The sequence below is a fragment of the Helicoverpa zea genome, chromosome 22 (genome assembly GCF_022581195.2).
Source record: "Helicoverpa zea isolate HzStark_Cry1AcR chromosome 22, ilHelZeax1.1, whole genome shotgun sequence".
Taxonomy (NCBI): Eukaryota; Metazoa; Arthropoda; class Insecta; order Lepidoptera; family Noctuidae; genus Helicoverpa; species Helicoverpa zea.
The window spans coordinates 8330274-8356327 of record NC_061473.1 but is presented as its reverse complement, the minus strand read 5'-3'; the positions used below and the strand labels follow the sequence as shown (position 1 = coordinate 8356327).

General features: G+C 38.1%; 1 protein-coding gene across 2 annotated transcripts; it reads left to right on the top strand.

Moving 5' to 3' along the window:
- Positions 1–114: 114 nt before the first annotated feature.
- On the top strand, positions 115–24732 carry LOC124641333 (transient receptor potential channel pyrexia-like). 2 transcript variants are annotated; one of them, XM_047179393.1, is made up of 11 exons: positions 115–267; positions 6843–6954; positions 8303–8509; positions 10252–10469; positions 13651–13832; positions 14495–14676; positions 17649–17877; positions 21121–21279; positions 21890–23005; positions 23235–23495; positions 23837–24732. In XM_047179393.1, the coding sequence occupies exons 1-11, from the start codon at positions 252–254 to the stop codon at positions 24710–24712; spliced, it is 3558 nt and encodes a 1185-aa protein (XP_047035349.1). In that variant the 5' UTR covers positions 115–251; the 3' UTR covers positions 24713–24732. The 2 variants fall into 2 exon arrangements, with proteins under 2 accessions (XP_047035349.1, XP_047035348.1); XM_047179392.1 differs by lacking the exon at positions 115–267 and adding an exon at positions 6207–6396.
- The last annotated feature ends 1322 nt before the right edge of the window (positions 24733–26054 follow it).

Here is a 26054-nt window from a genome sequence, read left to right as displayed (position 1 = left end):
CGAATTCTATCAAATGTCATTTGTGATTCTACCATACCTGTTCGATTCGCCGAATGCAAGTGTGTGCCAATTTCACGCGATTAAAGGATTATAAAATTCGATTCTTTGCCCTGTCTAAACATTATTAAGTCTATTAGCCGATATTTGAAAAGGAAATTGATAAGGTCTAGCCATTGGCTCAGACGTAGTGCGGTGACGAACTAAAGTGTGCTGTGCTTGTGTTGTGCCAAAAATGTTTTTGGAGTGCAACAATGCAACGTAACAAAGGTATTTTGTTTAATTTTATTTTTGTCATAAAACTGCAAAAACTTAAACACCTGTTGAACACTTGTCTAAAAAAAAGTGTGGCTGCAAAACAGACCTTATTACAACGTCATAATCTAACTTTGTTTAGAGAAGTGTTCAACAGACGTTTAAAAGTTTTTGTGGTACGACGGTAGGAATTGTAACCTGAGGAACAACCGATCCGATTTGAAAAAATATTTCAGTAAGTATAAGATACATATAGAAGAGCCTACTTATCGAGGATGACTCAGTTGATTTTTGTGTGCGAAATATGTAGTTCCCACGAGAAACTAATTATAGCACTACCTGTTTCCCGTGGTGTCACCCGAGTCTTGTGAGAACTATTTTCTGTATCTGTCTAAAATATAACCTATGCTAGTGAAGTATAAGTTAAGCTTCCCTACAGCTATTTAGTTTTCAGTTCGGTTCTTAGTTTCGGGGAATTAAAAGAATAAAGAATAGAATTAAATACAGTATACCAGTACAATAATTAGCAGCCTTACTTATAAAAATCAACTAATCATCTTCTAATCATTGTTTTAACTAATTACTACTTAAAGCCTTAAATAGTGATTAAATTATTTTGACCTATAAACGTTGCTTAAGCATGTCTTAAGCAATGAACAGATAATGACATAAAAACATACTAATTTCTCAACACTACCTGAATTTTGGTAGCTTAAAAAAATATTTGTCATGAAAACGTTGTGTAATGGCAACAATGGCATCCGTAAAATATAAAATTAAACAGTCGAGCTGTCAATAAACCGGAAATGAAAAATCAGCTGGTAAGAATCCAGCCATTTTGCTAATTAGCGGGTTAAACAAGGGTGTGAGGCTACTTAATTTGACAGCTGATTTAAGACATTGCTAAGAAAATGATTTATTTCAGCCACGTTTATAAGATTTTTTCTTAAACACCCCTTAAGTATAACTTATTATTTAATTCACGTTTATAAGTAAGACTGTAGGTGTGTAATTGTTATTAGGTGGGTCCAGGAGTAAAGATAAAGGAGTTTTGTATTCAAGGGCTAAGGCTAATATCATACTTCTATACTAATATAATTAAAGAGTGATATAAGAAGATCATTGGCCTGTAGATTTTCGTAGACCTTATGTCATCTTCCGGATTTATATAATAGAAAACGAGCTCTGCCTATCAGGGTAACTTTGAAGATACCGAGTGTGCCTGACCGGGAATCGAACCGGTGGCCAGAACTCGTACACTACAATTGAGTTTGCTACCACGAGAGAAATGAAGCAAACCTATTTGTAGGGGATAATTTCTGGATTTACTAAATCTATTTTAAACTGGTTTAAAACCTGAAGTTCGATACTACATTTTTACATTTATTTGTGCACTTATAAATGATTCCACACTTTTGTGTGATGTAAAAAAAAGTGTTGACTCATTCAAAAACTGGTTCTTTACTCATTGAGATAGAAAGATAAATACATCATTAAAAAGGCTAGGAAATAATATCAAGATTAATCAAAAAACAATTATAAACAAGCATTACCTACCTTTTTCAAAATCACTAATAGATGAAAAATTCCTTCTGAAAAAACACATTAGTAGCAAAAATACACACAGCGGATTCACATGATGCTTTTAGATATCAATCTTTCCCATCAATTAGTAGAAGAATCCATTATAATCTAAGGGTAAGTTCAGATGAACGCAAATCTGCTAATTTTACTTAAGCGACTTCTTGTTGAGCGATATCCAACTGAGATTCAATCACGACTCAATTACTATTGAAGCGTATGTGGCATTCCGCTATTTTTTCTTTTAAATAAACGTTTTTATCCTTTTCTGTGATTCAATAATGAATCATATTGTCTGAAAATGATTTACGATTGCAATATGATTGTAATGCAAACTACCAAGACACAAAATGGCAGACCAATGGCAAACCAATAAAATGTCATTGGAATACGATTGGTCTTATATTAGTAGCAGAGTGCCCGCTAAGATTAAAACTACTATTGAGATTCAATTTTTATCCAATTGGTACATTACACTAGTTTACACGGTTTTTATACCCCAGATAAAAGTTGTTGAATTTTATCTATCTATCTATTGGTAGTCTAGGAAAAATAGTAAAAAAAATCTATCACGTCCACATTTGGAATTATATTTAATTAAAAAAACACGAGAAAACGGACCATAAACAACTAAAAATTGTTAATTTTGGACTTTCTTTTTGTAGGTTTCGGAATCGGTTTCTCTTAATATAGACCAGAAGTAGTCTCCCAACATATTTTCGTCCCAATAGCCTTGATGACGATCTTCAAAAGCCTTTAGATCCTGGTGAAAATGCTCTCCTTGTTCGTCGCTCATGCTTCCTAAGTTTTCCGGAAAAAAATCAAAGTGGGAATGTAGAAAATGAATCTTTTGACATGTTAACACCCATCTTATGATAATTTGAAATGAATCACTCACTATCTCTTCTTTGTTTTCACTTATATTATTGCTTAAAAAGTCTCTAACAACAGTTTTGAATGAATTCCAAGCAACTTTTTCAGTCGTAGATAAAAGAGTATCAAACTTAAAATCACTTATGATTTTGCTTACTTGTGGACGCCAAACACTCCCTCTTTAAGTGGCATATGCATAAACAATACCCGATATAGTTTTCCTATTAAAACCCGAAGTCTTTGTAACACAAAAGTAACAGTAATTTTCGTGATTAGTTGGTTCCCTGCACAACATTGGTGTACCAAATGACAGGTCTACGTTTTCGCCGGATGACCATCACAGTAAAGTGATTCTACAGCTGTCACAAAACACATACTGGGCCCAGTTTTTTTCTTGATTGGATACAGGAAATCCGAAATAATGGAGAAATGCAATTTTCAATGATTCTGTCACATGTCTTTTCTTTTTTATAAATATAAATTGTCCACAAACATAACAAAAGCGATCACAACTTTGTTTACACTGTCTACGCGATATTTTATTTGAATTAAACAAAAAATATCTCTTAAACTAAACAAGTAATGTAACACCAAAGATCGGTAGTTAAGAATGATTCCTAAAAACAAATATTTGAGGGTAGAAAAAAAATGTGACGTGATAGAATGTTTATGTTGTTACTTTTAGAATGTACAAAGGTGGCGGAGAGTACTGGTGTAGATTTTGTGAGGGGTATATAAAAAAAATAAAAATTTGTAAACTAGTGTTATTAACTTAGCAGAATCATGTACACAATCACATTTATTTGTTATCTGATCTTAGCCTTATTATCTCATAGAAACTAACACACAAAAGATGCGTTTGTCTTTACATGATTCGTCACGATTTGACCTTCAAATATTTACCTACTCTTTTAACATGGTCAATGTTTGAACTGTCAGTTTAGACTCAGCTGCGGAAGATTTAACTATGTGAAATCGTGATATGTTTTCAATATATTTTAGAACAATATTCGGAAAGTGATATTACATAGATATAAATAGTTTTTTTTGTGTGTAGATTTAAGGGTTTAGCCGGTCAGTGTGTGTGGTTATCAACAGATTGTGAAATGTTGTGAAAGAAATGTGTTCATAAAAAAAGTTTCTTTTTTTTTGTCGTTTCAAGAAAAGTCTTACAAATAAATAATCAGATTGATTTCGAGAATTTGTCATCATAACCTAAATAAGTGAATGTTTTATCGCGACTTATCAGATATGTTTTATCGAATACTTTAAATAATTGGGGATTATTAATCAGAGTCTCTTTTTAATAATGTTATTTACTTAGGTATTGTTATTGTGAGTATGTTACTGATTACCCTGATATGACGGCTGATAGAAGAGTAGGTATGGAATATATAACAAGATTGGATTATCCCAAATAAAATTGGGATAAGGGCAGGACGATGATGATGACTTAGTTAGGTGTCTGCAATACGTCACGAAAGTCGTCTTTTGTCCTCGTGGCCCCTCTATAAAAGGCAGAAGACGGCACAAAAGCTGTGGTTTTTAGTGGGTGCAAGCCCCACATAACCTCACCGTCTCCCCGCGGCGGTGTGTGTATGCGTCAGGCATTTTCCTCAGCAGGAACAAAAAAATAAAATAAAGTGTCTGCAATACCAACAACTCCCGTCAAAATGTATAAACGGAACTCTATTGCAGAAACGTGTACCTATTTATCAAATTGCTTGACTTTGAAATGGCAAAGTTATTTAGCTAGAACTGTATATTATTCTGTTTAAATCCTATAGGAGTTACCGCAGCCCTGGTACACAAGGGGCTAAAGAAGGAACATGGTGGACTGTAGTCAATCTTCTTCTTCTTCCTGCCCCCTTCCCAATTTTATTTTGAGTCGGCGCAATATGTCTTCCGCTTCCATTCTTCCCTGTCACTCGTCATACTGGCATTCACTCCCTTCTTATTTATGTCATCTTTCAGGCAATCCATACATCTTATCTTAGGTCTTCCTCTTCCTCTCCATGCATCTACATTCATACTTAGCACACACTTTGTTGCATACGTATCATCCTTTTGTGGGCTTTAGTCAGTAATTCTGATAGCTGCACCCACCGCAGGAGGGATATTATAATCTGTTGATTTACCCATGTTATGTTTAGTTAAAGGATCTCGTTAATATCTTATCTTTGTCGGTTACTTGTATGTGTAAAGTGATTCATTCATAAGTACATCGACCCAGTTCGTCGACACGTATTTATTCTGAGAAACATAATAAACTTGCCTATATTATTTACAAGTATCCGTATCAATTTACACTTTAACTATACAACCTCGTTAGTTTCAACCGACTTCAAAAAAGAAGGAGGTTCTCACTTCTCAACTAGTCGGTTTTTTTTATTTAATGTGTGTTCATCGATTAGGCTTAAACATGTTACTAACGCAAAATATTGTAATGTAATGTATGGTTGGATGAATGTATGTATCGATGTTCGGAAGTTTGTTCCTGTTTGATGCAAAAACTAATGATTGGATTTTGACGCAACTTGGCGGTAATATAGTTTATCTACCTGAGAAGCATATAGGCTATTCGGATGCGGGAAGTAGTTCCCTCGGAAAGCGGGGAATCCGCTGGCGGAAGCTAGACTCAATAATGGTCTAATTTGAAAAAAAAAACGAGATCCAGATATTAGTGGAAGCCTAGGGATTTTTTTGAAGGCTTATTATATAGGTACTACTTGTTTTGTCACTTTTTAATAAAAATTTGCATTGGTATAATAATTATTTTCAAAGAGTATCAAGTCACGAAGGTATGAATTATTTAGTAGGTACATATACTATGTAATTTCGTAGTATTTTATTGCCTCGTTGGTCTAGCTGTCGCGAGTGCGGCTGCTGAGCACGAGGTCTCGGGTTCGATTCCCGAGTCGGGCCTAAATTGCTTTGTGGGTTTTAGAAGACTTTCACAAAGCAGCCCGGAGCCTAGAAGCTGGTGATTGATACACCCGTGCATCGGAGAGCACGTAAATGTCGGTCCTGCGCCTGATCTCTCGGTCTTCGGTCGTGTCGGATTACCGTCCCATCGGGCTATGAGAGTGAAGGAATAGGGAGTGCACCTGTGTCTGCGCAAATGCTCGTGCACTATAATATGTCCTGCGTAGTTGGCTAATCTCCTTACATGAGAACAGCCGCCGTAGCCGATAATTGGCTAGGAGGACATCATCATCATCATCATCAATTTCGTAGTGCAAGTTCAAAAGGCTTGGAGCATTGTTGGCGTATTTTTTTATTTCATAAAAAAGTTATGTTATATTATGCCTTCTCTTTGCCGTACAGAATGAACAAAAACTATCTTAACTGAACCGTGAACACATTATATTGCGAAAAAATAATAGGTGTAAACGCCCTTTTTAATAGAAAAAAAACCTTGCCGGATTAATTAACATCACACAAAATTTTTTTCGTCATTCAAAAAATCTGTTTTTTTTTTATAACTGTAGTAATAAATCATATAAAAAAATGACAAAATTATTAGACGAACCAACATTACTGCCTTAGAGACCGTAACAGGGAAAAACCAACATTAGTACCTTGAACACACTGCCCGGTTAATACCCCCATTTTGAAAAATGCCGGACATAATGGAATGGAAAATGGACTGTAAGAGCTGTAAAAAAGTCGCATCGGTATTTTTGGAAGGCAAGTAAAGTATGATTCATAGGAAGAGGAAGAAATTGTTAGTTATTTGTAAAGAAATCGACATCTTTATAGAAATCTATACTAATATTATAAAGCCATGGAGAACAAAATGACGGCGGAGGTGCCATAACGGAAAATCTCCTAAGAAAGTAGCGCGCCAAAATACGGGTGTGCGGGTGACGAGGAACGTTACTGTCTTCGCCCTTATACGCCTTCTTGGACCCGATCCTATTTTGTAATACCAAAAATCGTTGACAGATGCCTTAAAGAACCCGAACGCCTCGTTAGTTCACTCGTAACTTTTGACCTAGAAGACCTGACCTACCTGCATTATTGCATCTCGGCTCATTTTTCAAAAGCGGGTGACATTAGACGGTAGCGTAAGTTACCACGCCATAAGATAGACAAAATGTAATAAATTCTAACACGATTTTTTGTATTCACAGACATAGAACGTGGGCAAGATGAAGCCACCCATCCGCTGCTTAACCCGGCTGAGCGGGGCGATTTGCGAATCAGGATGCAGAGACCGAAACAATTGGGACTGGTGGTTGGGCAGTAAGTCAAACCCCATAATGGCGTCCACGGCCGATTTCGGATACGGCGGCTGTTCTCATTTAAGGAGATCAGCCAGCTGCGCAGGACATATTATAGTGCACGAGCATTTGCGCAGACACAGGTGCACTCTCTATTCCTTCACTCTCATAGCCCGATGGGACGGTAATCCGACACGACCGAAAAGAGATCAGGTGCAGGACCGACATTTAAGTGCTCTCCCCATGCACGGGTGAATCAATCACCAGACTACGGGCTGCTTTGTGAAAGTTTTAAGAAAACCCACAAAGCGATTTCGGCCCGACCCGGGAATCGAACCCGAGACCTCGAGCACGGCAGTCGCGCTTGCGACCACTAGACCAACGAGGCAGTCAAACCCTATATAATATACTAAGTAGACCGCAGTACGTGCTTCGTTACGTATAAAGTCTACCATTTAGTTCGAAGAGATAGAAGCCGGTCGAACACTAATGGGAGCTATCGTTTTTTGTTTCACCAGATGGCACACTAGCGTGAGGTCCTAAACTACGAATATCAAAGTTCGTATTATGAGCGCCAAAACTTATATCTACATTAGATGATTATATTAGATCAAAAATACAATAGAACTATGGTGTAAACGTATTGGCGATGCCACAGTGTTGCGCAGTGCCGTTTTGTTCGGAAAAGAAAGGCGGACATAAGTTTCGGAAAGATAAAAGTGTGTCAAAGCAGTGGCATTTATAGATTCGTAACCTGTATTTGCCATAATTAATCTAAAGTATTGTTAAATATTGATTAAATTAGAAATATAAACCTGCGCGCCTAAACAAACAGTGACATTTGACGTTTCGAAGACCTCACGCTACACAAGCGCCTCTAGTGGCGATGTGTAGTTACCAAACTATCCAAGACGCACGATCTGCCCGCATCCTGATAAAAATACTGTTACACTTTTACCGCGCTAGTAATAATTGATATTTCTGTCATTTTCATTCAGTCAGTCGCGGTATTTCAGCAGAAATATTAGATTTAAATTGCAAAAACTCATATAAAAATAACAGCAGGGTAGTAGCATTTCATAGAAGCATTAAGTCTGCCAATGTACCATTTATTCATCAACTGGCTCCTGCTAGCGGTTTCACCCGCATCCCGTGGGAACCTCTGCACGAACTCGGATAAAAAGTAGCCTATAGCCTTCCCCGAAAAATGGGCTATCTAACACCGAAAGAATTTTTAAAATCGGACCAGTACTGCACGTTTAAACAAACAAACTCAAGTTTTATAATATAATATGTATAGTAGAGATATAGATAGTTATAAAAATATTCAGCAAAATAAACTCCAAAGTGAGTTCTTTACTTCTTTTCAGGGGTGATCCAAGCCGCCCGCCATTAACAAAACTCCAGATGCCCGACCTGACTCCATCATCAGTCAGTTCCACGGTAGCCAGCACCCCAATCCTGGACTCCGCAGCCAACATGTCCAAACCCTGGAGAAGGGGAGATCGGCGACTGCAGAGGCTGAACACAGAACTGCTAGAAGCCATTGAGAGTCATGATCTTGAGGAGGTGGAAAAGTAAGTACTTGTTAAGTAAAAAAAAATGTATGTTGACAAAATAATAAAAATGGCGTGCCGATTTCTCCACGGCGGCTGTTCTCATATAAGGAGATCAGCCAGCTGCGCAGGACATATTATAGTGCACGAGCATTTGCGCAGACACAAGTGCACGAGCATTTGCGCAGACACAAGTGCACTCACTATTCCCTCACTCTCATAGCGCGATGGGACGGCAATCCGACACCACCGGAGAGAGATCAAAAAGTAACTGCACATACCTTAGTTACCTTACATTGATGTTGAGTCACAAACTAATCACGGCCCTGCTATATAGAGGGCTTAAGAAGGAACATGGTGGGTTTTAGTCAATAAGAAGTATCTGTAAATTGCATTAGGTTCTCCTGTAATAATAGTTGTATTTTGTGATAAATAAATAAATAAAGAGTTTGACCTGTATGTTTGTGCGCGATTATCTCACGTTTGGCAGAAACGATGTTGATGCGGTGTTGGGTATACCTACATATAATTATTGAAGTAGATTTTTTTTGAAGAACTGTTTTAAGAAGAATCTGAAATTAGTTATATCAAATTATTATCTTAATGTATAGGATTATGCAGCTTTTGGAAATTGTTACAAAATCATAACTGTTACGCATAAAGAATGTTCAGCGTACCTACAATGTTAGGTGTTTTGTTAATTTAGGCACGGTTGATTATTCAGCACATTCATTAACATATTGCTTATATAGGAAACACGAATTTTAGTCTATTGGTTACAAATATGGGGGTTAGAAAACAGACAGGTACATACCAATGTGGCTGGTAGTAATTTCTCACATAATGCAAGTAAAGAAGCGGGAAACTGTAAGGGTGCGTCTTCACGGTGCAAGAAGTTTGCTATATTTTTTTTATTATTTGCTATATGCGCCGGTTACATGCATTTTAAGAACATGACGTGCTAATGCGCATGTTAACTTGCTCCAGCTACATGCACGGTGTAGACGCACCCTAAGTATTGGTTAATTTCTTCAAGTAATGGTTAGTCTGTCACCTTGTCATCTACTCGAAATAATTGTGTTTAAACGTTGGGGACAGTAATGCAGTACAGTATAATTACACAAGGTCGCATTTACGTCCAACATGTTGGGAACCAACATTTGAACAACATACCTACAGCAAACTTCCAATAAATTAATGACGTCCTAGTCAGATTTCGTATAAAGAGTTCAGCCAGCTGCGCAGGACATATTATAGTGCACAAGCATTTGCGTAGATACGGGTGCACTCACTATTCCTTCACACTCATAGCCCGATGGGACGGTAATCCGACACGACCGGAGAGATCACAAGCAGGACCGACATTAACGTGGTTTCCGATGCACGAGTGTATCAACAGTGTATTTACACCATGTCGCATTTTCGTCCAATATGCTGGGTACCAACATTTGGCCAAACACCTTACTAATTTCCAATATTGGTGTGATTATTCCAAGTAGGGCGAAAAAAGAGCAAGTATTATAATCGTTAGTGATTTTCACTAGTCAGTACTTTGATACTTTCAACGAAAATATACGTACTAAAAATTGATAAAATAGATCGTGGATCCGTGTTGAACTTAATACAACTACTACTATCTTCGTCTTGAACACCAGTGCCGACAAATACAATTCTGAAAGCCGCATGAAAAACAGCCAAACGTGACATTATCGGTTAAAAAAGTAAAAGGTGCCGCCTTTCTGATTCTTCGTCATAAATTCCAGATTGCTCAACGCCGGTGCAAGTCCGAACGCAACATGTCGTCTTGGCCACGTCTCCGCCTGCCACACTGCTGCCCTCATAGGGGGAGACACTCTGAGCCTGCTCATCAAGTTCGGAGCCGAGAAGCTGAGGATAGACAAGCTTGGCAGGACTCCCCTCCATTTGGCAGCCTGGGCTGGGAATGCGAGACAAGTTGCTGTGTTATTGGATTTTCCTGAAGGTAAACCTAGATCGTTCTTCTTCTTCTTTCGTGTCGATGACATGTCTTATAGTGAGACTTACACTTTGTCAGCCCAATATGCCACAGCGAGAGCACGGCCGGATCGTTAGGTTAAGATCTGAGAGATCAAACTAGATAGAAAAGATAAATAGGTTATAGAGCAGGATTTCTCAAATTGGAGTCCAAGGACCCCTTAGGGGTCTTACATTTGTATCAGGGGTCCACAGTAGGTCAGTCTGTAGAATGTAAACATATTTAAAAAATGTGTAGTCAACTCGACGAGATACATTGTAGTTGTAGATTGTGAAAGTGGTCCACGAATGCTAAAAGTTTGAGAAACTCTGTTAAAGACCCAAAATAATTGTCAGAATGTCGCATAATGTAAATTCGATAGAGATTAGACAATTACAGCAAGACTGTTTCATCTTTATCCTCTTGAGCACGGAGATGGCCATCAATCTTCTCGTGAAAATAAAACCAACAAAATTGGTTATAAATAATATTTATAATACTAATAACCTAGATAAACAGGCATTAATACATTTAAACAATAACAAGACAATATTTCACTGATTTAAAGTTACATTAACATTAGATTTTGACGACACTTACGTGTGTCATATGACCAAATTTTATTTAAAGTAATTAATGGAAGTTTCTGGGAAAGTTTAATGTCTTCTCATGACCACTATGAGGTGGAACTCTTCATCAGGAGCGACAACGGCCTCAGTTTTTCTGGAGACCAGCCGTAAGACTACCAGTTCATCAGTTACATCCTGAAAGAGAGTACACTGAATACAGTACAAACCGATAAGAAAGCCGTAGAGAATAATACTTCCTAGCACATCAACTTGCCAGATGTGGGCCCACCTTTAAAAGTGACCCTCAGATTATGGCAGAAAACAAACTAGATTCATATGTATGTGCTAATGAAATGCACTTCAAAGGATGTTAGGTACCTTCCGTTAATCTATCGACAGTATGACTGGACTTATTTGGAATGTAGGCATGTTATCATTAAATGACCTTCCCGTGTCTGGTATATCAGGCACCTACCGAGCCACCCAAGTTCCTTTTGGAGCCCTTGATGGTCCAGGAAACCATGTTCTTTTTGGAGCCCGTTTGTATCCCAGGAATTAATGTCCTTTCTGGCCCCTTCCATTTTCTAAGAGTAAAATAACTCTTTCGGACAATACCGTAGCCCCGGCAGGATGCAAAAGAGTCCAAAGGCGATGTTTACTTACAATTTCTTTGAGAGCATTCGATGCATGGTGGGATAGGTTTCTCATATGGTTGGAATAGGTGGCAGCTGTCAAGCTGTCCAGCGTTGTAGTTTCAGGAAAACCTGAAAACAAAGAATGTTCATAAAGATTTCATTGAGAAAATCTCTGAAGGTCCAGTTGCTACCTCTATGATTATGGAAAAATAATGTCCGTTGTTGAAGTGCGTTTATTCCTTACACACAGTATATCCAGACATGAAACAATTTAAGTAATTCATGCAGGAATGGACTCCTCATAATGCGGTGCAGTAGCTGATGCAATCATTATGCCCATCCATGCCATATAGATATAATTATTAAAGACGTCCAACGCCGATTTCGACCACGACGGCTGTTCTCATATAAGGCGATCAGCCACAAGACCAAAGAAGCAGTCAAATAGCTAGATAATTTTCTTACAATAATATATGATACTCATAGATACCTTCGCAGTTAACTATTATGGTTCCAACAACATTTCCATTTTCATTGATTCGCAGCATGGTATTGGTAGCTCCTGTGCCCTGAGAATAACATACACATTGAAAGTTACTGAACGTACGAAGACTGACTTACCAAGGGGTATTTGGTTGCCCGCATAACTGGGTTGAGAAGGTCAGATAGGCAGTCGCTCCTTGTAAAGCACTGGTACTCAGCTGCATCTGGTTAGACTGGAATCCGACCCCAACATAGTTGGGAAAAGGCTTGGAAGTTGACGATGATGACATTAAAATTACACAGCTACAATACTAATAAAGCTAAAAGAAAAAATACCATAAAATTATGAGCTATCTCCATGGCTGCTGTATATTGATTTCCTTAAATTGATCTCTTTAATAACAGCTATAAAATTGCAATAAGGCGTCAACCCTCAGTGATAAAATATATTCAACAAAAAATCGCAGCTGACAAAGTGACAGCAGATAGTTTTTAAGAAGTATCGTTTGGTGGCCAGGATTATTTCTTTGAGGTTTAATTTCTTATGAACAATTTAAACAATCATCATCTGCCTATCCTTGTCCCAAACGATGTTTAGACCCCCTTTTTTATGGGAAATCATCAAATGATCATCCCGCTGTGGGTTAGCAGCGTGAGGGAGTGTCACACTCTTACTGACTAAAACCCATCATGTTCCTTCTTAAGCCCTTTATGTACCAGGGCCGCGGTAACTCTTTCGAACAATCCCGCAGCCTTGGGATCACTTTCCAGTCTAAGCGAATTTAGCTGTGTACAAGGTGTTTTTACATGGGACAACTGCCTATCTGATCTAAGTGTTACGAAGCTTATTCACCGAAGAAGCATGTAGGTAGGTAATCTACAATATATTTGGGTGCGCGAAGTAACTTACTCGTGATGCGTTTGAAACTATGGAAGATATCCAGTAAAACATAGACATCCATGAGCCCCCCTCTGCCCGTGACCATGGATGCTGTAAAGGATCCGAAACGTCGGTATTAAATAATATTAATATAACCGCGATAAAATCCGTAAAAAAATAGTTTTATTTAAATGTCTTATATTCGCGTATGTCGAAAATCAATATGAAACATACCTAGGCGTATTTTATTCAGGATTATTCATATTCATATCTTTTATTTGCATTCCACAATTTTTTGACAAGGTGTTAAAGTTGGTTTATAGGTAAGGACAATTGTGAATCCTGTTAGGGCACAGCGACCTTAGGCATATAATGCCAGTACATAATAAAAATACACATATCTATCTTATTCACGCTCAATTCTTCTCCGTGTGAGAGGAGGCCTGTGCCCAGCAGTGGGACGATAAAAAGGCTGTAACTTTAAACATTTTTATCTTACTCTAAATTGTTATGGCAGCAGTTATAAACATTATAGGTAATAATACTAATCACTCAATAGATGAAAAGGTGATCTTCTCAATATTATATTATGATCTCTTCAGATATTCAGGAGAGAGTTGGCACGGAGAGCATGTCTTCAGAAACGGAGGAGGATGTCAGAAAACTGTGTCCTCTCATCAAGGAGCTGACGAATGTCCGCTGTGACCTTGGCGAGGTTGCCATGACGCTGCCCAAACCTTGGAAGGACAATATTGACCACGAATGCCGTGATATCGTTGGAAGTGTAAGTCAAAAGGCCTTTTTAAGTCCCTCATGAAAACAGTTCAAAAGACCTTTTTAAAAAGTCCCTTGTGAAAGAAGTTCGTAAAGGCGTGGAGATTCTTGCCCGTTCTTCTAAATAGGAAGCTACTTTTGGAATGGGCGACCGGAATCGAACTGTTTTATATTTTTTGACGTTCATAAGTGCTTGTAAAGGCCTAAATGAAATAAAATGATTTGACTTTGACGTAAAGTATAGTTCTCGCCAATCTTAATGACGGTTCGCAGCTAAATTCCGAGTTCAACTTACTATGGTGGTACTTGGACCTCCGCCATAAATCTGATAACTTAATAAGATTTCTGCATAGCAACTCGCGAATTTCAATTCGCCAAAAAATGTTGGCAAAACTTTTCATTGTTATAAGTTTGAGAAAGGAAATAAACAGTGCCTATCTAATATTTTTAAGCAAACTTCATTACTACCAAGTTTCATCAAAATGTTCAGCCACGCGAAGAAGTGACAAACACACACTCGCAAACCTTTATAATATTGCTTGTGGAGTGATACATAGATATTTACACTTTTGGTCTTATATCAAGTTAAAGTAGGTGATGGACGGTCTTATAAAGCGCTAAAAGCGATCTCTACCATACTACCTTATACATAAATGATAACATTCTACCCAGATGCCGCTATTCCAACCTGGTTGGACTCCACTGCACGTGGCGACCTCGTGTGCTCGGAAGCATTGTACCAGGTTACTGCTGGCTGCTGGAGCGGATCCTAACATCACAGATGTTGAGGGTCGAACCCCACTAGATGTCGCTGGCTACGCTTATTATTACGACCAAGATGTGAATGAGAAACAGTGAGTATGGAACCTTTTTTTTTTCAGACTCTTACTGACTAAAACCGTCGTGTTCCGTCGTGGGCCTTTTATGTACCAGGGCCGCGGTAACTCTTTCGAACAACCCGCAGCCCGTGAGTATTGAGTATGGCACCTTGACTGCGCTTTCACAATAGTAAGTACATTTAAGGCTGGCAATACACGGACCTCTTGAAGCAGTCAGGGGCGACATCTTTAAGCTGTCGACTGCACAGTGAACTACTGAGTTCTGTGGACGCACATACACGAACCGCTCGAGCAGTTGCATCTGATTCGGGCGGTCGACAGCTCTCTTGACTGCTTCAAGCGGTCCATGTATTGCTGGCCTAAGGGTGCTGACATAAAGAAACAGGTTTCCGGTACAGAAAAATCTGTACAGATCTGTACAACACGTATAAGTACAGTGTTGACTCGTATAAAGAAACAGGTGAATCTGTCCTTAAAGACAATCAAAATTAAATCCGTATAGCACGGTTCAGGTAGTCGGCACCGACAAGTTACCTGTTTCTGTATAAGTGAGTGAATAGGACTACATTGAAATATTATACCTGCGCTGATCGGTACCTACCCGTACAGATTTGTCTACCGGAAACCTGTTTCTTTATGTAAGTACCCTTAGTCAGCCCCGGATCTAGGGGGGGGCAAGCCGGGGCCTATGCCCCGGGCGGCATATTCAGGGGGCGGCAAAATCAGGCGGCCGGCAGTCAAATTCACACTTCACAGACCAATGTCAACTCATCATTTAGGTATATAACTTTTACCACGAAATAAATAATAGCACAAGTACAGCAATAGTTACCTACAGGGCCGTCTTAATCTATAGTGCAGGGTGTGCGAATAACCCGGGCGCCTCGGTCTTAGGGGCGCCACGGGACGCCCTACCACCAGGAAAAGTCGATGAAATTACACCCGTTTGATAAGGAAGTTCCACATTGTATCATGATACTGACAAGAAAAGTTTCTAAAAAAGTCGAAAAAAAATTTCGCTCGCTACGCTCGCGTCTAAATGACAATGTATGTGCTGTTTTTTTAATTGTTTATTATTTTTATTGACACACCGAATCAACGAACATAAATGGCACTCGCTCTCATCACGGTTTCTATTTGTACATAATTCCCAGTTTAATTTGTGAGTCTTCAAACAAATATCTTACCTTTTATAAGTCAAATGTAGCAAAAAAAATATTTATGGAGTCTTTACAGCGCTTTTCAAAACTTATTAACTTTTTGTGTCACAAAACGAGTAACTAACTACTCTAAGTACTCTGATCAATATGTACTACTCAAAATCTTTCAATACATAGGTTGATGATTGCACCCAGGCGCTACATGAGCTAGTAACGACCCTGCCTGCCTATATATTGATAGCTGAAATTATATGGGATGATGAAGGTGAAAATAAACATAATTAGGTAGGCAGGGCGGCATTTTTCAGTTTTTGCCCCGCCTAAAAAAAATTGAAGATCCGGGGCTGCCCTTAGTCACGACAAATTTTGACCGGAATAAAAACTGCTGCATGGTTCCAGAAATTATCTTTCGCACCGGTTGTCCATTATAAGCAATAGTGGACGTTCGTCAGGTGATCCTAGTTTTGCTGTTCGGAATACCGAATGGAAAATCCGCTAGTGTGAAAGTGCTGTTGCTATATTTTTGCTTCTTATCACTATCATTCATCATTTATTTATTCAATAACAATTTACGTTCTGTAGAATTACATAATGTGCACATACAAATTGCAATAAATTAAGATTAGGTAACTATGAATTTAATGTCAAAACAAATAGTGTCAGATAATATATCAAAAGTTTTCAAAAATCAATTATTCAAAATATAATGTACAAAATTTTTGTTCATAGAATGTCAAATGACACCAAAAATATAGAGAAATACATTTATGATTGTGTAACATTACTTAGTTCCGATATATATTGTCATCTGCCTAGCCTTTTACGAGCTATGTTGGGATCGGCTTCCAATTTAAAAGGATCCGGCTGATTGTAGGAGTTTTATATGAAGCAATACATATTCGACCTCCTCAATCCAGTTACCCGGCTGATTATCCGTAACAACTGCTAAAGATTTACAAATACGGCTTTATAGAATTATCTGATGAAATATGGTGTGCATGAAGAGATCCGCTTTTTATCCAGGTTCCTTCGGGCCGTGGGTAAAACTTTTCTCCGCGGGCGGATTTTTAGAGCGAAACTAAAAAAAAAGTTGTGTCGTGTATATGAAAAGACGTATGCTGCTCTTGGGAAATACCTTAGTATTTGTATTTTTTTAGCTACAAGAATTTTGATTACAATTTCTAAGATGGGATAAAAATATTATTCTTATTTTTTGGGGAAAAAGGATGTTGTCATTTTAATAGCGGGGAAGAGAATTCCCGCGGGTATCAACATCATAATGGTAATTGTAACGTAATGGATATTTCAAATAATATATTTAATGTATAAGAATATTAAACACATTTCAAGCTTCAGACTGCAAAACATAAGAACATTTTTGGCAGTCGTTATGGGTGGTCAGAAGCAAGTAAGTCTGACAACCAAGGTTACTGGGTTGAGAAGGTAGGCAGCCGCTCCTTGTAAAAAACTGATACCCAGCTGCATCCGGTTAGACTGGAAACCGACCACAACTTTTTTTTTTCAAGTCATCCCTCTTGCTGTGGGTTAGCAGCGGTGAGGGAGTGTCAGGCTCTTACTGCATAAAAACTGTCGTGTTCCGTCGTAGGCCTTTTATGTACCATGTCCGCGGTAACTCTTTCGAACAATCCCGCAGCCCCGGCAGACCTTGGCCCTGCTGGGGCCCACTGGGGTTGCTGATATCTCTTTGAGGAGCGCGTGGAACAACGGATCCGTTGTCTAAACCGACCACAACTTAGTTGGGAAAAGACTATGCAGATAATTAAACTATACAACTTAGAAATAACCAGCTCCATTCATTATTTCCAGCCTGGTCGAAGTAATAAAAATGCTTCTGCGAGCTGGTGGTCATTTCAACACTATGAAGAACAGTCAGCTGGATAACCTGGATACACCACTCCACACTGCTGTGGAAATCGAGAGCTTGGATGCCATTCAGGAACTCCTCGACGCTGGAGCAGCTGTCACCTGCTTGAATAGGGCAGGTCTTACTCCTCTTCATGTGTGCGTCAAGAAAAACCTTGAAGAACATTTGCAGGTATGTATATTAGGACTATACTATACTCATGATATATAGATATATCGGGTGTGTCATACCTAATCACATTAAATGCTATCACATGTACTGTATGATATTCTATGGTGAATTGTAAAAAAAATAACATGCAAAATAATAAATAATAATATAATAATATAAATAAATAATAAATAACATGAAAAATAAGGTATGTCTTAGCATGCATGGCATGCTAAGACAGACCTTAGAGGTCTAATTGCATGCCTAGTTTAAGGTAAATGTGTAGTTTTATGTGAAAGAAACAAATAAAAAAATAAATAATAAAAAAAAAAATTCAGTGGTTTAGCCACAGAAGTCATTTTTCGTTTTCATAAATTTACAACATCTTGTGTAATGCTGTCAGTTTTCAAGGAATAAGTTCCGTTGTTTGTAATGAGTGACTCTTATATGGTATTCTAATTCTCGCACATTTTTATTGTATTTACTTTGTTTGAAAAAAAAAACATTTTTTTTACGTATTATTTTTTTTCTTTATGCTAATCGACACATGTCATATTAACCAGTATATTAACGTATTTAATTAAATGTTACACTCTGTATAGGAGATATCGCAGTTTTAAAATAATATAATAGCAAAATAATGATCGAGTGCAGCCCGCATAACCCTTAAATTGGCAGTGTACTCCACAAAAGACATTAACTTTTTTTAAATCGAATGTAGTACCAATCTTTAAAAAAATACAATTTTTTGTTCTTTTTGGCTTGTCATTATTGTATATTTTGGTAGAAAAAATATTTGAATGTGGTTCCATTGAAAAATAGCAGTCAAATTCAAAATGTCTTCGAAGCGGTCTGGTGTATCCGGGTCACGGGTAAGTTTTTTGTGTTTTTCTAAATTTTTTTGGATGGGACTTGTGGTTATTTGGCTTTAAATTGCATAGGAACATTATAAATAATATCAATCATTCGTAATTTTGTGTGTAAATTATGTAATCGCAATTTTATAAGTTCATAACTGTGTATGTACTCCCTGAATACCGTTGCCAAGTACGTAGTGAAGTCCACAACATAAACTTTGGTATACACGGAGTACATTGCCTATTACTTAGAAAAACTAGCCTTTGTTTGTTGGTTTTTATGTAAAATGACTTCAGTTGTGTTGTGAATTGTATGTCATACAGCATGTTCTTTTTCTTTTTCAGCAGTGCTTGAACCTGAAATGACCTGATTTAGCAGATATGCTTATATCTTTGCACCCGACCCCCTTCCAGACCTCGGCTCTTGAAAGGGGTCCGGTACATGGTGGAATTTGGGTAGGTGAAGGAGAAAATAATTCAGAAACCTACAGCTGAACGGCCGGTGGACAGTGTCAGAAAATGCTGTCGGACATTTTCCAGAAATAGCAGATAAGCAATCACGCTGTAGATTTTGCAAAGATAGAAGAACTAAAGTTTTTTGCGTGAAATGCAATGTGCTCTTGTGTTTTATGGTAGGAGAAAGTAACAAAAGAAATTGCTTCCGCTAATCTCACACGCAATAAATGCATATTATGTAGTTTGATAAGAATTATGATTAATAAAGTGAAGATTTTACTAAAATGTGTTTTATTGATATTTTGGCAACGTACTCCACGTAGTACGAACAGAAGAACCACTATAGTTGGCAACGTACTCCCCGGAGTACATAGATTTTCGCGAAAACTGTAATAGGTAGATGTTTTTTCGATTTTTTTCAGTCATCTGTCATCGTAATAAACCAGGAAATAACAAAAAATAATTAAATTTTTGTAATAAATTGATTTGCCAATTTAAGGGATAATGTGCAAAGCCTAGTCTTGCTGACGCGATTTAGGAACTTCTTTCACTGTTGGACTCTCCCGTGTAGGCTAAATATATTATTTTACCCCAGTACGGGCAGTAGTTCCCACGTTTTGCGCGGGAGAAACCGCGGTATGTTTTTATAAACTTGTAAATAACTTTGTACATATTATATTTGTTATAAAGTTGAGTCATTGTGTAAAAGAATAATTTGACATTGAGAGTCGTTAAAGAGTTTTTGAAACTTGGTGTAAACACAATAAAAAAATATAAATTGATCTTGTTCAAGTACTTGAACAAAATAATGAGACAGAATAAAAATTATGAATTACTGAAGGAGTCTCAAGTATTGTTGTTTGAAACTAAAGAAATCACAAACTCTTTTGATTCCGATGCTTTCAATATTGTGTCATCGAGTGATCTAGTATATCTTTGCTTTACTTGAAATAATTCCTTCTTTCCTATATATAACCACTAGCTTCTGCCAGCGGTTTCACCCGCATCCCGGGGGAACTACTTCCCGTACCGAGATAAAAAGTAGCCTATAGACTTCCTCGATAAATGGGCTATCTAACACTGAAATAAATTTCAAATCGGACCAGTAGTTCCTGAGATTAGCGCGTTCAAACAAACAAACAAACTCTTCAGCTTTATAATATTAGTATAGATTTTATTTGGTTTCATCCAAAGGATACAAATATACTATACGTTGTATTTTTGAAGCCCAAAGTTCAATTCTGCTGTACTACCACAAAATTGCCAAAACGAATTACTGCAGTTTCACTCGCGTTCGGAAAAGTATTTTAATGTTTAATTGTGTGTATTTTATTTTGTACCCATATACTTCTTCATATTATTCTTTGCAAGATATCATCATCCTCCGAGCCTTCTTCCCAACTATGTTGGGGTCGGCTTCCAGTCTAACCGGATTCAGCTGAATAGGTACTAGTGCTTTACAAAAAGCGACTGCCTATCTGACCTCCTCAACCCAGTTAACTGGGCAACCCAATACCCTTTGGTTAGACTGGTGTCAGACTTACTGGCTTCTGACTACCCGTAACGACTGCCAAGGATTTTCATTGACAGCTGGGACCTACAGTTTAAAGTGCCATCCCAAACACAGTCATTGATGTCTAAGATATACTTAGAAAGTACATAGAAACTTAGAAAAGTTGCATTGGTACTTGCCTGACCTGGAATCGAACCCGCGCCCTCATACTTGAGAGGTAGGTTCTTTGTCCACTAGGCCACCACGAATTCTTGCAAGATAAAAGACTTGATATGATTTAATATTACAAATCGGACCACTAAGCAAAAATGCAAACAAACTCTTAACCTTGTAACATAATATTTTTACAGAAGTTCTGATAATTACCTAAATTATAGGTTCACTTTTTATCTATGGTAGTAACAAAAAAAAAAAAAAAATTTTTTTTTTACTTTACAGCTTTTAGCGAACTACGACTACATGAACGCGAATCCCCTGTTAGCAATAGTAGACGTCAAGGACAAGGAAGGTCATTCAGTTCTGCAAGCTGCCGTTGAAGCTGCCTGGGTTCCTGGTGTGTGCATCGCCTTGGAAGCTGGTGCTGATGTCACTTCTAAGGTACAAATACATGTTATAGACCATATAGAGTACTAGCTCCCGCCAGCGGCTGCCCGCGTGGTTTAACTCCTGTTGGCCGGGATAAAAAGTAGCCTATGTGTCCTATAATCCAGGGTATCACCTATCTAGATACCTTTCAACCAAATCGGTCTAGCCGTTTTTGCGTGAAAGAATACCAAACATATAACCATACATTCTCACAAACTATCTCATTTATAATATTAGCAGGATTATAATACTAGTAGGAAGTAAGACTAGTGGCCCGCGGTATGCGCTTCGCTACGTATAAAGTCCACCATTTTGTTACAAAAAATTTGATAAAAGAAGAACTGATAATAATAATCTCGATCGATTTTGTGCAAACTTCACATAAACCGTCTACTAAAAAGTCTGATTAAAGCCTAAACATTTGGTTTGGGTAGGTGAACCCGTTCTTGACTTATAGAACAACGAAAATTGGCATTCATTTACATTTATATAGATAGTTATTACAAAAAGTTAAATCGCCCTTATATAACAAAGTATTGAAAATTTAAATAAACACGTATCAAACGTTTATTTAAATTTTTATTTTAAACACAATATTAATGACAATCGTATGATTCCGCAGGCCAATGATGGAGAAACTCCCATACATTCAGCAGCAGCACTAGGGAACTTGGATGTCCTTAATGAAATCCTCAGCATCGCTAAACAGAGAGATGCCTTAGACTATCAGAATGAAGAAGGAGAAACCGCTCTATTTAAGGCCATCATTCACGGTCACTTAAACTGTGTAAAACAAATTCTCAACGAAGGAGCGAATATGAAAATAACTCTTCCAGGAGACGTGAATATATTACATGTAGCTGCTGACTATGGACATCTAGAAGTACTGAGAATCCTTCTAGAGTTTAATGAAACCGTGACCAATGCTTTAATCAACTCACTGACAGCTGCTGATCGAAGAGGCTTTGGTCCAATACATTTCGCAGTATATAACAACCACGGTGCCTGCGTTGAGCTACTATTATCAAAAATGGCCGACATTAGATTAAGAACAACATGCAGCCCTCACAAATCTTCGACACCATTGCATTTGGCTGCCGTCAAAAATCACGTAGACATAGTGAAGATTTTACTCAAATTCGATAAAACTACTGTCCATGAAGTAAATAGCATGGGCTGGTTTCCATTACATACTGCCAGTCACCATGGATGCAGGGATGTCATTACTCTCTTGTTACGAGAAGGAGCAGACTTGTCAGGATATACCGATGGACCGAAGAAATATAGGAGAACTGCTATTGACATGATTATTAACAATCTGTCGAAGCCCACAGAGTTTATGGAAGATGTATTTGATTCGTACATTTCAAGTAATGGTCAAGATTTGCAGGATCATACCTGTCAAGTTACTGTGGATTACGGAATTTTGATGCCAACTGTTTGTGAGATGGAACAAATGAAAGTCATAGAAGCTCTCCTAAAGACTGGGAACAGATATGGACAAAGAAAATTGCTCGTCCATCCGTTAGTGGAAAGTTTCCTATTCTTAAAATGGAAGGCTTTGTTGCCATTTTTCTATACAATCATAGGTTTATACGCAATATTCTTATCTTCTTTGACGACTTTCATCGTGTCAGTATTTTTCTTCAGAGATACGAAGGAAGAGACGCCGGCGTGGCTTGATCCGGCGGTATGGAGTTACGTAGTTTATGCTACAATTGCTTTGATACTTATACAGGTTTGTTATTTGTATTTTATTATAAAATTATGAACCCTACTTGATATTCTATATGTTAGTTGTGTACCCATTCCAATTTAAGTATAATAACTGATACTGCACAAAGGCTATGGTATGATTGCGGTCTGACGACGTTTGCTGCCTAATTTCCAATCCCCGCATTTAATCACATAGCTGTCCCTCCATCTCAAGGTTTCCCATAGATTTCTTTACTAGAGGTCTTTTTCAGGAACTCCTGTACATGAACGTGAAAAGCAGTAGATACTTCTTACAATTAGAAACCTGGGTCAAGTTTGGATCACTTGGCTTCGCAGTCATTCTTCCTTATACCGTGGTGGTGGTGAACCTGAATGATGATGAGTGGCCAAGACATGTGGCTACCGTGGCCTTGCTTCTGTCCTGGCTGGAGATGATGTTCTTGCTGTCCAGGTTCCCCAACTGGGGGTACTATGTCCTGATGTTTGGGAAAGTCGCTTCTAACGTTGTGAAGGTGAGTTTTTTTACTCGTTTATTTGATTAAGAATTTGGGTATTTTTAAGATAAATAAACTGTTATAAGACTGAAATGAGTTCTTGGGTTAGTAGTGCAAGGTCAATTTTTTTAATTTGTCTGCTCCTCACTTATTATTGATTGAGATTGTCTTAGATTTGGCCAATTTGATCTTATAGTAAGATATAACATTTTACTAGATATTACGAATTTCGTATTAGATAATACATATCACATACATTCATACAGTACATTGTCATTTGATTAATTTTCACTCTCTCTATTCCGATTTCCTCATATTAACAAAATTATTTAATATTAACCGTTTCCTTTTATTTTCAGATTCTCCTAACATTCATGTTCCTCGTGATAGGCTTTTCCCTCAGCTTCATGATACAGTTCCGTTCACAAATGCCCTTCGACGGACCCTGGGCTGCTCTTGTGAAGACCATCGTCATGATGACGTCAGAGTTCGACTACGTCTCTTTATTTGATGAAGAGCATTCCAAAGAACTAGCCACATCCCTCATCATAGTCAGAATTATCTTCCTCATCTTCCTCATCCTAGCAGCTATAGTACTCATGAATCTTCTAGTCGGTGTGGCGGTTAATGACATCAATGATTTAGAAGTCCTAGGCAACATAAGAAGGTTGGTCAAACAAGTGGAATTTTTGGGGACATTAGACACTTTGGTTTATAACAGAATATTCAATGCGATATTACCTAAAAGGTTGAATACTAGTTTGAAGAACAAACGCAATGTCCTTAGCGTCATGACCCTGAGGCCTGGGAAGCCAAGGTGGAGACACTCTAGAGCTCTTCCCTCAAGGATAAAAGACGCAATTTTCACTAAAGCACAGATGCAACAGAAACAAATTGAAGACGAAATGGGTCTCCAAGCCTTCAAAACTAAATTAAACGATATGCATGACGCCATCATGAAAATAAATAAAGAGAAGGAAGAAAAACAAGAGCCTGAAGGGCCGAAAGTGCCAGAAATCGATTTGCCTAAGTCGAAGACTAAATATGACGAAGTTGCAGCTCAGTTACATGAAATAGATGATGCTGTGATAGAAATAAAGCATCAGAATAAATGTTATGAAGAGGAATCGAAGACTGCTATAGAAGAGTTGAATGTTAAGATAGATCAGGTTGCAGTGGAATTAGAAATGATAAAGCAGTTTTTGGCGAGATTAGAAAGTAAGCTTGGCAGATGAGAATAAAGTTTATAATAGAATTTTGTTTCATTTTACTTTGGTCTGACGACCACACACTATTTCAATGTTCAAAAGAATCACTCATACCTACCGTCCCTAATACTAATAATGCCAGCTGTACCGACATTTCCCATCAGTACATCATTCCTTAATCGTTATTCCAACTTTTAATAAAGTTACCTCGTGGAAGTTTTAAAGAATAAGTTCAGAAAACACAGGTATTCCATCAACGGCTGCTGTTAATCCGAGAGACCTGATACAGAGTGACATACGGGACCATATTGTGTGTACACTCATTCATAGTGTCTTTAAATGTCCCACTGCGAGGCTACGGCCTCTTCTCATACAGACGAGTTCAAACACGCATACAGCATGACTGATTTTGGCGGAATTTTTGATAGAAGATGTCAAATTGACCATGGAGTTTCTTTTCTTTTTTACATCAGCTTTTAGGAAGGCACGTAGTTTTATAAGATCCTGTAAGGCCATAGAAAAAAAAACAATAAATGATTTAAATCAAATCAAATCAAAAATCGTTTATTCAGACTTGGATGCAAACATCACTTTTAGAACGTCAGAAGAAAGCCCCCAAAACGCCCTCAATCACCACTTCCTATATGTTTTTGTTAGGAAGAAGTGGCGCAATAAAGTCTCCAGCAACACAAGTCTATCTGTAGCAAAAACAAAGCCATCTAAAATATTCAACATGAGAGAAACCGCGGAAAATATCTAGCTAGTCAAATAAACATTGTTATTCAAGTACCCATCGATCACTCTTTCTTCGCGGAAGATAGATACTTATTGGTTATCTTCTACACTTGTAAAGGAATTATAAAATAGTAGGTATATTAAATATACTTGAATAACAATAACAATATACATTTTATAGGTATCATTATTTCTATGCAGGGTGTGTCGTTCCAATCACATTAAGGGTCATGGCACAGTATAGCGGCACCGCAACAGCACGGCTCCACATCGGCATTTAAATTGTCATTCAATTTAGAGCATTAAATCGTGTATATTATAATATATTTCGTAATGTCAATATGAAACAGCCAACGGCGAGCAGTCAGAGCGTTTGCCGCTACCACACAACTCGGCTCGCAGCCCGCGTGCTGCAAGCGAGCAGACCTCATGCGTATAGCGCGCCGACTCCGAGTCGGCAGCGAAACAACGTCATTACGTCATGTTCAATTATAACTGTCTTAAAATAATATTGAGTTTGCGGTGACAGCAAGCTTACACCTCGCGGCCGGCGCGCGGCCGGCGCGCGGACGGCGAGCTGGCACCTTGCGGACAACGCGTAGTTAGTCTTAATTCGAGGCGACGTGCTGCAGCC

Bases quoted from the DNA above. Each gene is read 5' to 3' on its own strand.
- LOC124641333 (XM_047179392.1), top strand. From the start codon at position 6,327: ATGCCGGACATAATGGAATGGAAAATGGACTGTAAGAGCTGTAAAAAA. The intron at 10,470-13,650 runs GTAAACCTAGAT...TGATCTCTTCAG, and splicing joins GTTATTGGATTTTCCTGAAG to ATATTCAGGAGAGAGTTGGC. The intron at 14,677-17,648 runs GTGAGTATGGAA...CATTATTTCCAG, and splicing joins CAAGATGTGAATGAGAAACA to CCTGGTCGAAGTAATAAAAA.